We start from the raw sequence: 13300 nt of genomic DNA, 5'->3' as shown, positions 1-13300 counted from the left end.
CTCAAGTCTCAAGCTTAGGACGAAAGCTCTACTGTGCTGTGCACAGTTAGGGAGAGATTGCACCAGAACGAAAGAAGAAATTTGGACTCCTTCGCACAACCTGATGACATGCAGAATTGGGTGGATCTTTGCAAATTTGGGCATGGATTACGTAGCTTGTTCAGTGCATCCTCCACCCCACCCCATCCCATCCAGCTCTTCACTTAGCCCATATATAATTATATAATGTACCACCACTTTCACTTTTTAGGAGGTTTATGGTCATGGGATGACTCGCTGTTTGGTGAACAGTGAAGCGCACACAGCACGTCTCAAACTCAGCCGCTAATCCTCATCTCATTTTGCTTCTGTCAATTTCTCCATACTGTCTGGTTCACACAGGTTATAGATTTCTTGGTCAATAGGTTTGGATTCCTCTGAAAATCAAACATGCATATTTTATATGCAAATTCTCTGAAGACCAGTCCCCTCTCTCATCAATGCAATGGCCCCCATGAGTTCTCCAGTCCCTACACTAACCATTTGCTGCAAAAGGGTTAATGGACTAACCATGGCTTAGGTCCATAAAGCAAGGGACCTAAGCCTGGGGGCAGGAGCAAATCCGGCCTGCCTGGAGGTTCCCTGGATGGCCACCCCCCACTTATCTTGATCACCCCCCTTTCTCTGACCACTGATCATTTGGTAGTTTCCTGGCTTTCTCATGGTTCCCTTCTCCTCCAGGAATTTGTGTAAGCTTCTTTAAAAGCTATCTGAGTTGGTGGCCATCATTATGTCTTGTGGTAAAACACTGTTCTCCAGAGAAGTTAGGTTATTGGGTGGATTAGACATCAAACAAATAAATTACAACCTTCCCATACACTACAATCAAGATATGAGACCCTCTTCTTAGGGCCTCCTCCATTGGAGGTGTGGAAGGTAGAAATAAGGGAGAGGGCCTTCTCTGTCGTGGCCCCACAAGTTGTGGAATGCTGTCCCCAGTAAGGTCTGCCTTGTCATCTTTTTGTTGTCATGTTAAGGCTTTCTTCTACTCCCAGGCATTTGAGGCATAAGATGGAGCTTTTTAATGTTAGGTGTCTTCCCCGCCCTGTCGTGGTAGTTTTTTGTCAATTGTTTATAACTGTTTCAAATTATTTTAAAACATTGTATGTTAAACATTTTATATCATGCTGGATTTTAGGGCTTTAATGTTTGTGAACTGCCCAGATGTTTTGGCTCTTGGGTGGAATAGAAATGTCATAAATGAATTGAAGCTGAAATAATTAAGGACGAGGGGTCCGTAGAACCATCCCTCAGGGGATGGATTGGGCTTCTGTGCTGCTAGTTGGCTATCCGTACTTGAGGGAGGGAAAGAATAGCTTCAAAAGAGTTTGCCCTTTAGTTGCTGTTTTGATCCTTTTGTCTGCAGCCACACAGGAGTATAATATGCAGGAGGACTTAATGGGCATAAAGCAACACTAAAGGGAAAAAAACATGCGCACACATACACACATCAGAGTGGGGGTTGGAGGAAGGAAGAAAGAAGAGAATGGTGTTGTTTTTCTGTCCAGGGGACAAGGGCTATAAATAAATACCCGATCTGAAAAGGAGCTTTGAAAAGTGGTGACTGGACTCTGTTTTATGGTTACTCACATCTCAGTAAATCTCACAGTAAGCCCAGAGTTGAGTGATGGAAGAGCAGTGTGCATGTTTATCGATCGCTGTCTTTATTTAGTTTCCCAGGCAGTGGGATCCCAGCACTTGTAGAACTCTCAGAATAAACAAAAGCAGGTGTGCGTTTCTGGAGGCAGGCAAATGGGTGGGAAGAAGGGAGGAAGGAAGGAAAGAAAAAGAAAGAAAGAAAGAAAGAAAGAAAGAAAGAAAGAAAGAAAGAAAGAAAGAAAGAGGGAAGGTCAGAAGACCCAGTGACTTTGTTGAAGCAAAATGGGTGTGGACCTGACCAGTGTTAGGAGAACATAAAACATAAGACGAGTCAGACTGGATCAGACTGAGGCCTTAGCTAGACCGAAGGTTTAACCCAGGATCATCCCGGGGTCATCCCTGTTCATGTAAATGACTCACAGGGGATCCCGGGAGCAGGCAGGGATGACCCCGGGATGACCCCAGGATAAACCATAGGTCTAGCTAAGGTCCAAGGGTCCATCTAGTCCAGCATTCCATTCACACAGTGGCCAGACAGTTGTTGACCTGGGACCCACAAGCAGGATGCAGTGCCACAGCACCCTCCCACCCGTGTTCCTCAGCAACTGGTGTATAGGCTTACACCAGGAGGATAAGAGTCCACCAAGAACCCCATTCAAAGCTGAGCCATATTATGGATGCATACAGATGTACGTACCTGGTGTATCTTTTCCCACATCAGCCTCTGAATCCAGTGCTGTTTTCCTTTATTCTCCCTGCCCACACATTTCAGGCAGGCAGGCTTTCAGCCTTAACACATCCACCCATCCACAGCACATGAAAAGTTCATCTGGCTGAATTGTTATTTGGTGCCCTTTTTTCCTGACACCAGTCTGGCATTTTTCGATTTGAAAGTGTGCTCTGAGCCAGGAGTTAGGGAGGGAGGGAAGTGGCTTTTTGACTGTCACAAGCCCCAGCCTATGAGCCCTCTGCACAGCCAGCATCCCCTAGAAAGAGAAAGAGCCCAGCTGCAGCTGAGCTAAGGACGGGCCCCGGTGCAAGACCTCCTGCCACCTGAATAAAAGGCAGTATACTGTATATACATGTAGTAATAAATAAATAAATGCAAAATACCAAGTCCAGCATTAAAGGCCGGTAATGTTTTAGTAGATCCATTCATTGATTGAGGCCAGGATTTCAGAATTCCATGGGTTAATCATAATAGAGAAGTTCATCCCATGAATTCTGCTAGACGGGCAGGGTAAAGAAGAGGATTTCTTCCAAAAGAAAGAAAAGGCAGCTGCTTGTAGCTGTTTGCAAGGAAGGAACATGGAAGTAAAACTCTGCATCTCTTAAGTTTAGGCTCAACCCAGATTCTGATTTCTAAGAGTCCCACACCTCTGAACAGTGGAGGCTGGTGGCTCCTATTTCAGTGAGGTGGAGAATCTATTCTGGGTTTCAGTCAGGACCAGTGAGAACTCTAAGGGAGCTCTCCTTTAGGGTTCTGACTGAAACCCAGAGTGGATTCACTGCCCCATTGAAATAGGAGCCACCAGCCTCCACTGCCTGTGAACTGAATCTTTCAATGTGGATTTTGGAACGGAAGTGTAGGGTTAGGGAACCATGTCTGAAAAAAAATTCACCTTACCGCAGAGCGTGCAATTCATTGTCCCACCTGTGCAGGAGCGTTTGCTACAGTTCATTTGCCACTGATTTGCCCAATGTTCCACACTGTTTCATGGGAAGCCTTGATTTGATTTCTCGCCCTCAGGCTTGTTCTTCCATTGTGTGTGTTTTCGTCTCTGCTCCCTCCCTCCTTCCCTCCCCCCCACACACATCACCACAAACAACAACTGAGAACAATGGGCACACAGGACAGGAACGCACACAAGAAACGCAGAAGCCTGGTCCTTTATATGACCCAGGAAAGTGGCTTATATTCTGGAAGGAAAACGGACTTCATAAAATGGTCTCTTCAACTTAGAAACACACACTCACACAAACAGAAGCAGGGAGACAGAAGTGCCTGGCGTCTGTGCATAGCTGTGCAGTTCTAGGTTGATCCCCGCCTGCCTTATACTTATTTAGAAAGAGCACGTAGGAGCTAATTACACATGACATGCAAACGTCTGTAACCAAGAGGGAATCTACACGTCGTACTGAAGGCGCTTGCATGCGCCCCCAGTACGCCCCCAAAACGATGGTGTAGATTCCTGCCTACCTGCAGCCCAGAAGAGATGGAGGAGGCGGCGGCTGGGGAATCTGGCCGTGTCCTTGCCGCCACCACCTCCCTGCCGGCCTTCTGCCGGGGTAAGAGCGACCCGGGTCGGAGAGTTCGGCTTCTGCTTCCGCTGAGCTCTCTGACCCGGGTCGCTCTTACCCCGGCAGCAGGAGGCCGGCGGGGAGGCGGTGGCGGCGGCAAGGACGCAGCCGGATTCCCCAGCCGCCTCCTCCTCCATCTCTTCTGGGCTGCAGGTAGGCAGGAATCTACACCATCGTTTTGGGGGCGGACTGGGGGTGCATGTAAATGCCTTCAGTACGACGTGTAGATTCCCTCCAAACCTCTGTGCTGCTGCTTAAAATGAAAAGCAGCATTGGGAGGGGATTCTAGTGAGTGGAGAAACAGCAGCAGGGAAGGGGCCTAATCCTTTTCCTGCCCGCTGTTTCTCTGCACTAAACGCCCACCCTCTAGTGGCTTCCTGCCCTCTGTGCCACACATTTCTGAAGAACATGGCCAATGTTAGTTGCCAGCTGCAGGGAAGAGGCTGAGGCTCAGGGAACCTTTTGTGAACCACCCAGAGAGCTCCAGCTATTGGGCGGTATAGAAATGTAATAAATAAATAAATAAATAAATAAATAAATAAATAAATAAATAAATAAATGTGGTTGCTGAAAACCAGGAATGCTGCTCAGCTGCAGGGTGCATGCTTTGAATGCCCAAAGTCACAGCTTCATCCCCTGGCATCTCCAGGTAGGATTAGGAAAGACCTCTGTCTGAAATCCTGGAGAGCTTCTACCAGTCAGTGTCCACAATATTTATTTATGAATTTATCTTTGCATTTATATCCCACCTGTCTTCCTCCAAGGAACCCAAGGCAATGTACATAATCCTCCTCCTCTCCATTTTTATTGTCACAACAACAACCCTGTGAGGTGGGTTGGGCTGAGAGTGGGTTTCCATGGCCAAGAACCTGGACTAGAACCCGGATCTCCCAACTCCCAGTCTGACACGGGCCTTTTTCTTTTGAATCGGGAGGGATGCACATGAGCGTAAAATCACAGCTATGCATGGGGTGGATAGGAGGTCCAGTGAATATGTGATGCTGCACAGAGATATGTTTGTGTTTTTTTAAGAATACTCATGATCAGCACCAAAACACACCTATAACCATTTAAAAAATGTGCTGAAAATGGCGGATGGGTCGCTGGAACACCCCTGACAGTGGGTTGGCTGTTCGCTGAGCCAGAAACTCATGCCAAACAGCAACTACTTCTCAAAGGGTGGGGACACACCAGCTGCACACTTCAGGATTGTAGCGAGAGAGCCAAAAAAACCATGACAAAAGCAGTCGGCAATATTCCTGAATAACCGAGGGGGTCGACCTGAGATCACCGCGGGATCAGCTGTGCGTCATGTGGCCCAGTGATTTTATCCTGGAATAAACGGCTGGTGTAGACAAGGCCAGTCAGTGTTCATGATTTGGTATATGGAAAGACCAACTTCTCCCATATGTGTCTTCAGATCCTTGGGAGAAGCCATTCTTTCGAGACTGCTGCCATCAGATGCATCTTTGGTGGTGATGCAAAAGAGGGCCGGCTCCCAGGGACCTGCAAGGCCGAGTTGCCTCGGGGGCCCTGAATCTCGCCTTGGCTTCAGCGCTAAGGCAAGGCAGGAAACCCCCAAAGCATCCCAAGGCAAATCGGGGCCATTTCGGGGACTTTGAAATGGCTTCCAAGGCAAATTGAGGGGGACCATGCACAGCCCTAATTTAACATAATGTCTGTTTTGGCCTTCAGGTCCAATGAATGGAAGCCAGGATTGGCTGACTAAACCTTCCCGAGGAGGATCTACACTACTGCTTTATAATGGTTTTGACAAGTGCTTGGGCCCAGGATACATACAGCATTTTCAAAGTATTATATCCTGCATGGTGTAGATCTGGTCCTGGTCTACTTTTGCCTTCTGCATTACGGCGTGGGTTGAATTAGCAAATGGAAGCAAAGATACACAGTCATAAGACTGTGTGCTTTGGTTTTCAAAGTGCTTTCTCAACATTAAGCCTCTTAGCACCCCGCCGAGAAAGATCTACATTATTATCCAAAGCAAAGAGAGGTTAACTGCCTTTCCCTGGGCACAGAGGAAGCAAGAGGTAAACACAAACCAAATTATAACCCTTCCTCTGGTTTTTCAGTCCTAAACTATAACCAAGAGATTCTACCTGTCAGGGGGCCAGGTTTCAAAAGAGCTAATTATCTCCTATTACAGTAGCATCTTTTCCCAATAAGCACAACCTCAAATCCGTCCTGTATGCAGAAGTGTTCTTCTTAATACCCTGCCTTATAGGTAGGAGGCAGAATAGTTGAAATGGTTCCCTTTTCCTACACAACTGTTGGCTTCTAAAAACCAGTCCAGTCCAATACAAAGAGAAATGTTGAATTCTGGATGGAAGTTTCTCACCCTTGTACTTCAGTCCAGTCTTCCTCAACCTGATGCCCTCCAGATGTTTTACTTAGACAACTCCTAGCATTCCTGACCATTGGCCATGTGGTCTGGGGTTGATGGAGTTGAAGTCCAAAACATCTGGAAGGAACCAGGTTGGGGAAGGTTGCTATAGTCCAAAGCTGGAAGTGCAAAAGTAATGCTTTGGAATATGGGTGGGTGGGATTCTCAGGCAAATGAATGTTCTCCAGTGTTGAATTTTTCCAACAATGCCTAGCCATGAATACTCCTGGATGTAGAGGTTCCCATCCAGCACTAGGGCACCCATAGACAGATTCCCTTTTTCCTCTTATGGTACAGTCTTGGTACTCAAGGGCATCGTCAAAGAGCCACAAACATTGTATTCTGGAAGGTATGTAGCAGGAGGAACGTTCGCTCAGTCAGGAACTACCGGCTCTATATGAAGCTGACCCAAGTGGTATATCATCAAACTGCACACAACAATATTCTCCATGAAGAACCTTCTGACACTGCTTCCCTCCCTAGCTGACCATAGGATCCTCTTGGGTGGGAAGTAGTATAAAGGCTTCCTGTTTCAGCCCAGCTTTGCTTGAGCAACAAGGTCTTCTTGAGCTCTGCCGCACCTCTGAACCCTTGGTTTTTCTTTGGTATTGGCTTCTGGCTTGCTCCTCAACCCTGTCTTCTGACTTACCCTTCATTCCTGATGGGTTCTTTATTCCGAGTGGCTTGCTTGTCCCATAGCACCTGTTTCCCAGTTCCTTGCTCACCTCGGTCTACTGCTCATGACCCAGTCCTGGAAATGCTCAAGGTCTCCAGTTCAGCTCCTGGCATCTCCAGCTAAGATGATCAGGTAGCAGGTGATGGGAAAAGTCCTCTGCCTGAGAGACCCTGGAGAGCAGCTTCCAGATTAAGTAGGCAAAGCTCGGCTACACGGATGAAGACCTGGTATTATACACTTGCCTATGTTGGATCAGGCCCTATTCCATACAAGAAAACTGAGAAGCATGCTTTGGAGCAGGAGTGAGACCCTCTGGGCCATGAGTGATGCTGGCTTGTGGGATGGGGGCTGCATGTGTGCAAGCCATATCAGCCTGGGCTCAGTTTAAGATCAGTAAGAAAGGCCCTTTTCATTTGCCCAGCTGTGAGAGCAGTTAGATGGGCAATCACACGTGGCTCCATGCCACTTGAATAAGCAGTGCCCCCCCGCCTTCTCTTCAGTGGCCACACACCTCAGGTATAGGCTGCCATCAAAGGTCCCCCATTCTCCATCATTGCAGACTTTTAAGATGGCCTTGGAAGGATATTATTTTATTCTGGCCTTCTCCGGATTTGATTGCAGTTGTTGCTATTGGTGTGTCTTTATTGCTATTTTTCTCGTGTTCATACTGTTTTATGGTATTTTTAAAATCACTTTTACTATTGTATCGGTTTTATTGTTGTATGCTGCCTTGGGAGGGCTTCTGCCCTGAAAGGCGGCCAAGAAATATTTTCAACGAATAAATAAAATAAATAAATACTCACATGTACACATTCAATGAGCAACAAAGCAGGGGCCAGGCTCCTACGCTCCCTTGATTTTTCCATTTGTTCCCAGTTCGAACCGTCCTGCATAGCACTTTTCCCCATGCAGCGGCTTATTACTTCAAGCAATGGGGAAGGGATCTTCCACTGCTTAGGTCACTGCTTCCTTCCTGTATACATCCTGAGTATTGGTGTCTTCTTATTTGGGATGGAAAACAGGACATGCTACCTCCATGTCCTGCTGTTGCCACCTTGGTAGCTGGGATGGGAGAAGGAGAAGGCAGCATTGTTCTGTTCTCCTCCTCTCTTCCTGGCCGCTGTGGAGGCAGCAGTGCTGGCAGGGCAGTAGAAGGACAAGGGGGAAGAGGGCTTCCATCTTGTCTTCCTCCTGCCCCACCACTGTTTATAATGATGTGGAAATGGCCCCTTTACGGCTGCCATTTCTGCAACATTAGATTCAGTGAAATACCTGAGCCACCATTTTTACACAACGTGGTGGCTTGGGGAGGAAGTGAGTGTCGTTGAACTCAATGAGTGTCATTTCTAAGTGGACAGGAATAAGAGTGTGCTGTTTGCCATAAAGGTGTCCGGAGAGATGGAGCAAGTTTTGAAAGAGGAGGGCTCATCTGTGGAAGTGTGGAGGTGGAGAGGGGGAGGAGAGAGAACCCATTCCCCCCCCCCCCTTTGCCATTTGTCTTTATATAGAGCGGTGTACATGGAACAAGGCCATAGCTAGACCTAAGGTTTATCCCTGGATCGTCCAGGGCTCAAACCTGTTCATCTAGGTGACACACAGGGGATCCAGTGCTCAGGCAGGGGTGAACCCTGGATGATCCCAGGATAAACCTTAGGTCTAGCTGTGGCCCAAGTCAATGAAAGTTGCATTGCCGCGCTGCTGTCCCTCCACATGAAAGCCAATGTTTTCCGTCTGGCATTCCAACTTCAAGTCAGGCATGTAAGCACAATGTACGTTTACTCCAGAATGTGGCACAGCAGCTGAAAACGAGACGACCGTTTAATTGTTGAGGAACATAACATATGCTGCTTAGAAGCGGGCAAAGGGTGGTGGGGGAGCGAAAGGATGAAGGGGAAGCGAAAGGGGGGGGAGAGAAAGGGAGCTATTTCATGGAACAAATCCAGGCCAGAAAAACAACCACAACTTACACGTCACCAAAGGTTTGGCTCATGCTAAAAAATATAGCACATTTATTAAAAATATATATTTATAAACGTCGGTATGAACAGACACAGATGTCAAGCTGGCGAGAGAGAAAAGAAATGTCATGTATAACTTACTTTGCTCAGGGTTTTATCTTTTGTTTGCTCAGGCAGCTCAGTGGAATTGTCGTTTCCCCCCCTCCCACCTTGTGGTTGTACCATATGTTCGTTTGAAAACCGAAAGCTTGCTTGGTTCAATGTAAATAAAAGGAAAATGAGGAGGCTGGGGGGAGACGCAAATTAGCAGACTTGAAAGACAGCTACGTAGCTCTCCATGGAACATACGTCGGCATGGAAATGCTATACATTTGTCACCCTTTGCCAGTGTCCAGTCTTTGGCTGTATTAAAAGGTTTTATCCGCAGTGAGTAGTTTTGTCCACGCACACAAATCCCACCCCCACCCCGCTCCCTCAAAGCTAATACTTACATATTTGCAGTCCTTTTTCTAGAACAAATGAAAAGAGGAAAAACAGAAAGGGCGGGGAGGGCAACCGGCGGGGGGTTTTGTGGGGGGCGGGGTGGGGGAAAGAGGGAATAATTTTGCTTGTAACTGTGTGAAAAAAAGTCCGGTTCAATTAATTGTGCTTCAACCTCCACCGCCCACAGGCAGTGCTTTTGTGACGTCTTAATATACTACAGAGTCAATTCTCATTAAGCCGTGTGTCAACAGCCGGCAACGTTTGCCATCACCTCTTGTCAGCTGTCTTCACCGGTTTGCCTTGGCGGTTCACAACGTCGTGTAGATGTACACAAAAATGATCACAACGAGGTTTAGAATAGTCCCAATGATCCCCAGCATGGCCAAGACAGATTCCTCCTTGCTCTCCTTTTCTTGGTTCCCTTTTTCTTCTTCATTTCCGCTAGTGATTACCATCTTGGTAGCCAAGTGCTTTATCCTTCTCCTCAGGCTAACCTACAATGTAAAGAGAAAGAGGGTCAAAGGACAACTTCTGATCCGTCCTCCCACCCTGGTGATGGTCCTCTAAGACTTAAGTCACATATCAGCTTGATTGCTGTAACACAAACTGGGACTGTTCACGCACACCACACTAACCCGCACGCAGTGGTGGACTCTGGGTTGTTTTTTGAATGGTGGGTTAGCATGCTCTCTAAAGCCAGGACATCTTCCACAGGCTGGCTGGCTATCCATGCAGTGTGGCTTGTTAACCACCATGGTTTCACAAGGTGTCTTGTTTGAGAAAAACGAGCCATTACAGCATCAAATCAAAAAACTCAAACACCTGCTTTCAAGGAAAGGAATAGATTTCACTTGGCATCAAAACACCCTCAAGGAATCTGCTAGACAGATGCCTCCCAGATGGCAACTTGGATATGACGATGGAGAAGGCCTTCTTCTGTATTCCCAGTGACCGTAACTCAGCTAGTGGCAGGATGTGGAGCATAGCCTCCCACAATAACCTTAGTGGGTGGGATATATGGGAGGCGAACATCTTTTTGATAACCTTCCTGATTCTAACCAGGTGTGGACAGCCTTCCTTTTAATGAGGGCTGCCTCCCTTTGGGGTGGGGCTAATCTTCATTCTGGCTGTGAGTGGGGCCAACGTGTGTGGGACCACGTTCTCTTTTTTCTGCCATCCCTTCTCTCTCTCTCTCTCTCTCTCTCTCTCTGCCACCCTTCTCCCTCCCCTCCTTCTGTTTCTGTTACCCTTCTCTCTCTTCCCCCCTCTCTAACAGCCACTCTTCCTTTTCCCCTCCCTCTCCCTGCCCTGCAGGCTGCCGGATGAGGGACAAATTGCTACTGCCAGAGGTAGGACCTGATTGCTTGCAGAAAGATTTGGACATTAGCCGAGGGCCATCTGAAATGACTGAGGACTGCAGGTTGCGTGGGCTGCTTTAAATGTAATAACCAGCACTTTGAATTGAACCTGGAAACAGACCAACAAAGCCAACAAAGTTGATACAATAGAGGAGTCACATGCTCAGACATTCCCAGCTGTGAGCATTTTTTTTTTTAAGTACAGCATTTTGGACCAATGGATGTTTTCAAAAGTTGTTCAAATCCAGTCCCATATTTTGATTAAAAAATATGAGCACTTTGCAGTACTCCAGATGAGATGCAACTAAAGAGTTGTATTATTATTATTATTATTATTATTATTATTATTATTATTATTATTATTATTATATGTTGCCCCATAGTGGAAGCTCCCTGAGCAGTTTGCAAAAGATTAAAACATTAAAAATAATACACTAAATTTAAACCATAAAACCATACAACAGACAGTATACACACAAACAACTTTTGAGCTGTCAACCAAACCTAAAAACAGATCCGGGATCGATTAAATCTCTTCACAAGTTGCTAAATGCCTGGGAGAAGAGAAAAGTCTTGATGTGGCACTGAAAAGATAGCGATGTTGGTGCCAGGCGGGTCTCATCAGGGAGATCATTCCATAATTGGGGGGGGGGGTTACCACCAAGTAGGCCCTCTCCCTTGTTGCCGTCTTCCCTAGGAGGAACCACCCAGAGGAGGACGTTAGACATTGAGTGTGGTGTACAGGTGGGTTTGTGTTGGGAGAGGTGTTGCATCAGGTATTGTGGTCCTGAGCCATGTAAGGCATTATAGATTAGAACCAGCACCTTGAAATATCCAGGCATCCAATACAAGCAGGCCAGAGGCGATCATACATGTTTGAACCTCCTGGTCCCTGTTATCAATCTGGCCACCGCATTTTGCACAAGTTGCAGCTTCTCAACTGTCTTCAAAGGCAGCCCCACATATAATACTGACATCTCATTTCTGTTAATAGAACCAGGAGAAACCATCCCAGGAGGTAAGGATATATATACCCACCCACATCACATAGAAGGAAACCACAATGACTTTCTTATAAATAATGCAAACTAAAACCAGAGAGAGCCTCGTTCTTCTGCTTGCTTTTATTTTCTCTCCTTACTGTAAAATAAAACATTTGCAGCACATGCAACTGAAGAAGTAGTAGAAGAAGAGCAGACCCAGGCACATGTTCTTTTAAGGCCAAAGTAACATTTGGATGATCACACATAATGGAGCTATGCATGATGGTTTTCTTTACCTTTGTGTAAGCACTTGCATCTTCAGTTCAGACGTTTACCACTGAGCTCTGGGAGGTCTATTCCCTGCCTCGTCTCCTCATGTAACACTGTGTGTGTGTGCGCGCGTGTGTAAAAAGAATAAAAGCCTCCATTGACTCCAATGTTGTTTTTCTTCTTTTAACCTCCCTTGCAAAGTGTGTGTGGGGTGGGGTGGGGTGGAGGGATTTCATGAAAAAGCAAGTTGGGGGAAAGTTTAACTGCTTCTCTACTAGTGCCCTGGTCCCAAACCGAATCAGGGCCATGCAGACTTCCACAAAGGTAAAGAAAACTGTCATGCATACAGTAGCTCCACTACTTCTGAATACTTCAATGTTTGGTTTGGCCCTTAGATATGGTAGGCCCAGTTTATGAAGGTTTTCTGTACAGTTTTTTGATGTGATGCCAGTGACTGGTGTGACTAACAGAATAATTGTGCAACCTTTTTCTGTTGCCATAGCTGGTGGTTTATATTTTTTCCTCTTTTCCTCTTCCTTTTCTACAGCATTTTTGTCATTATGTATTGCTATGTCAATGAGGTAGGTGTGTTTTTCTTTTCTGTCTATAACTGTTATGTCTGGTTATGGGTCACCGCTGTTGACTGTCTGAAAAACAATCAGAATTGGCCAGGCTAAAACCGCAATCCACCATGGCTCTGCTCTTGCCCACCAGTTTTGTAACCATCCCCATGGCGCTAGTATTTTGAAATCAAAAATTGGCAAGCCAACGCATTTAATGGTATATGATGAGACATTTATGTCTGCTGTTTTAGAACAGGTCTTTTAAGGGGTGAGGAAACATTGTTTATTTAAATTGTTCTTTAGCTGTTTATATAGTTTTAATTTTTCCATGTTAAAATTTTAGACTATTTTATTATGTTGTGTTGTTGTGTTTTTATAAATTGTTGTGAACCACACAGAAATCTTTGGCTATGGGGTGGTACAGAAATAATAATAATAATAATAATAATAATAATAATAATAATAATAATACATGGGAAGCACTACAACACAGTACAGAACCCACAAATAAACAAAGAGCAATCGTTCAAATGGCTCAGGAAGGGCGAGCTATTTTCTGAAACAGAAGAATTCCTAATAGCTATACAGGGTCAAGTTACAGCAACCAAGAACTACCAAAAACATATCATGAAAGATAACAGCGTCACAACAGATGTATGTAGGAATTGT

The 13300-nt window shown here is 46.0% G+C and overlaps 1 protein-coding gene across 1 annotated transcript; it reads right to left on the bottom strand.

Annotated features, from left to right (window-relative positions):
• Nucleotides 1-9587: 9587 nt before the first annotated feature.
• On the bottom strand, nt 9588-9945 carry TUNAR (TCL1 upstream neural differentiation-associated RNA). The gene has a single exon (XM_063147646.1). It carries the CDS (start codon nt 9910-9912, stop codon nt 9766-9768), a length of 147 nt encoding a protein of 48 aa, XP_063003716.1. The 5' UTR covers nt 9913-9945; the 3' UTR covers nt 9588-9765.
• Between the last annotated feature and the right edge of the window lie 3355 nt (nt 9946-13300).

This window comes from Elgaria multicarinata, chromosome 2 (assembly GCF_023053635.1).
Source record: "Elgaria multicarinata webbii isolate HBS135686 ecotype San Diego chromosome 2, rElgMul1.1.pri, whole genome shotgun sequence".
Lineage (NCBI taxonomy): Eukaryota > Metazoa > Chordata > Lepidosauria > Squamata > Anguidae > Elgaria > Elgaria multicarinata.
The sequence above is the reverse complement of the archived record's forward strand: the minus strand, read 5'-3'. Positions and strand labels throughout refer to the sequence as shown.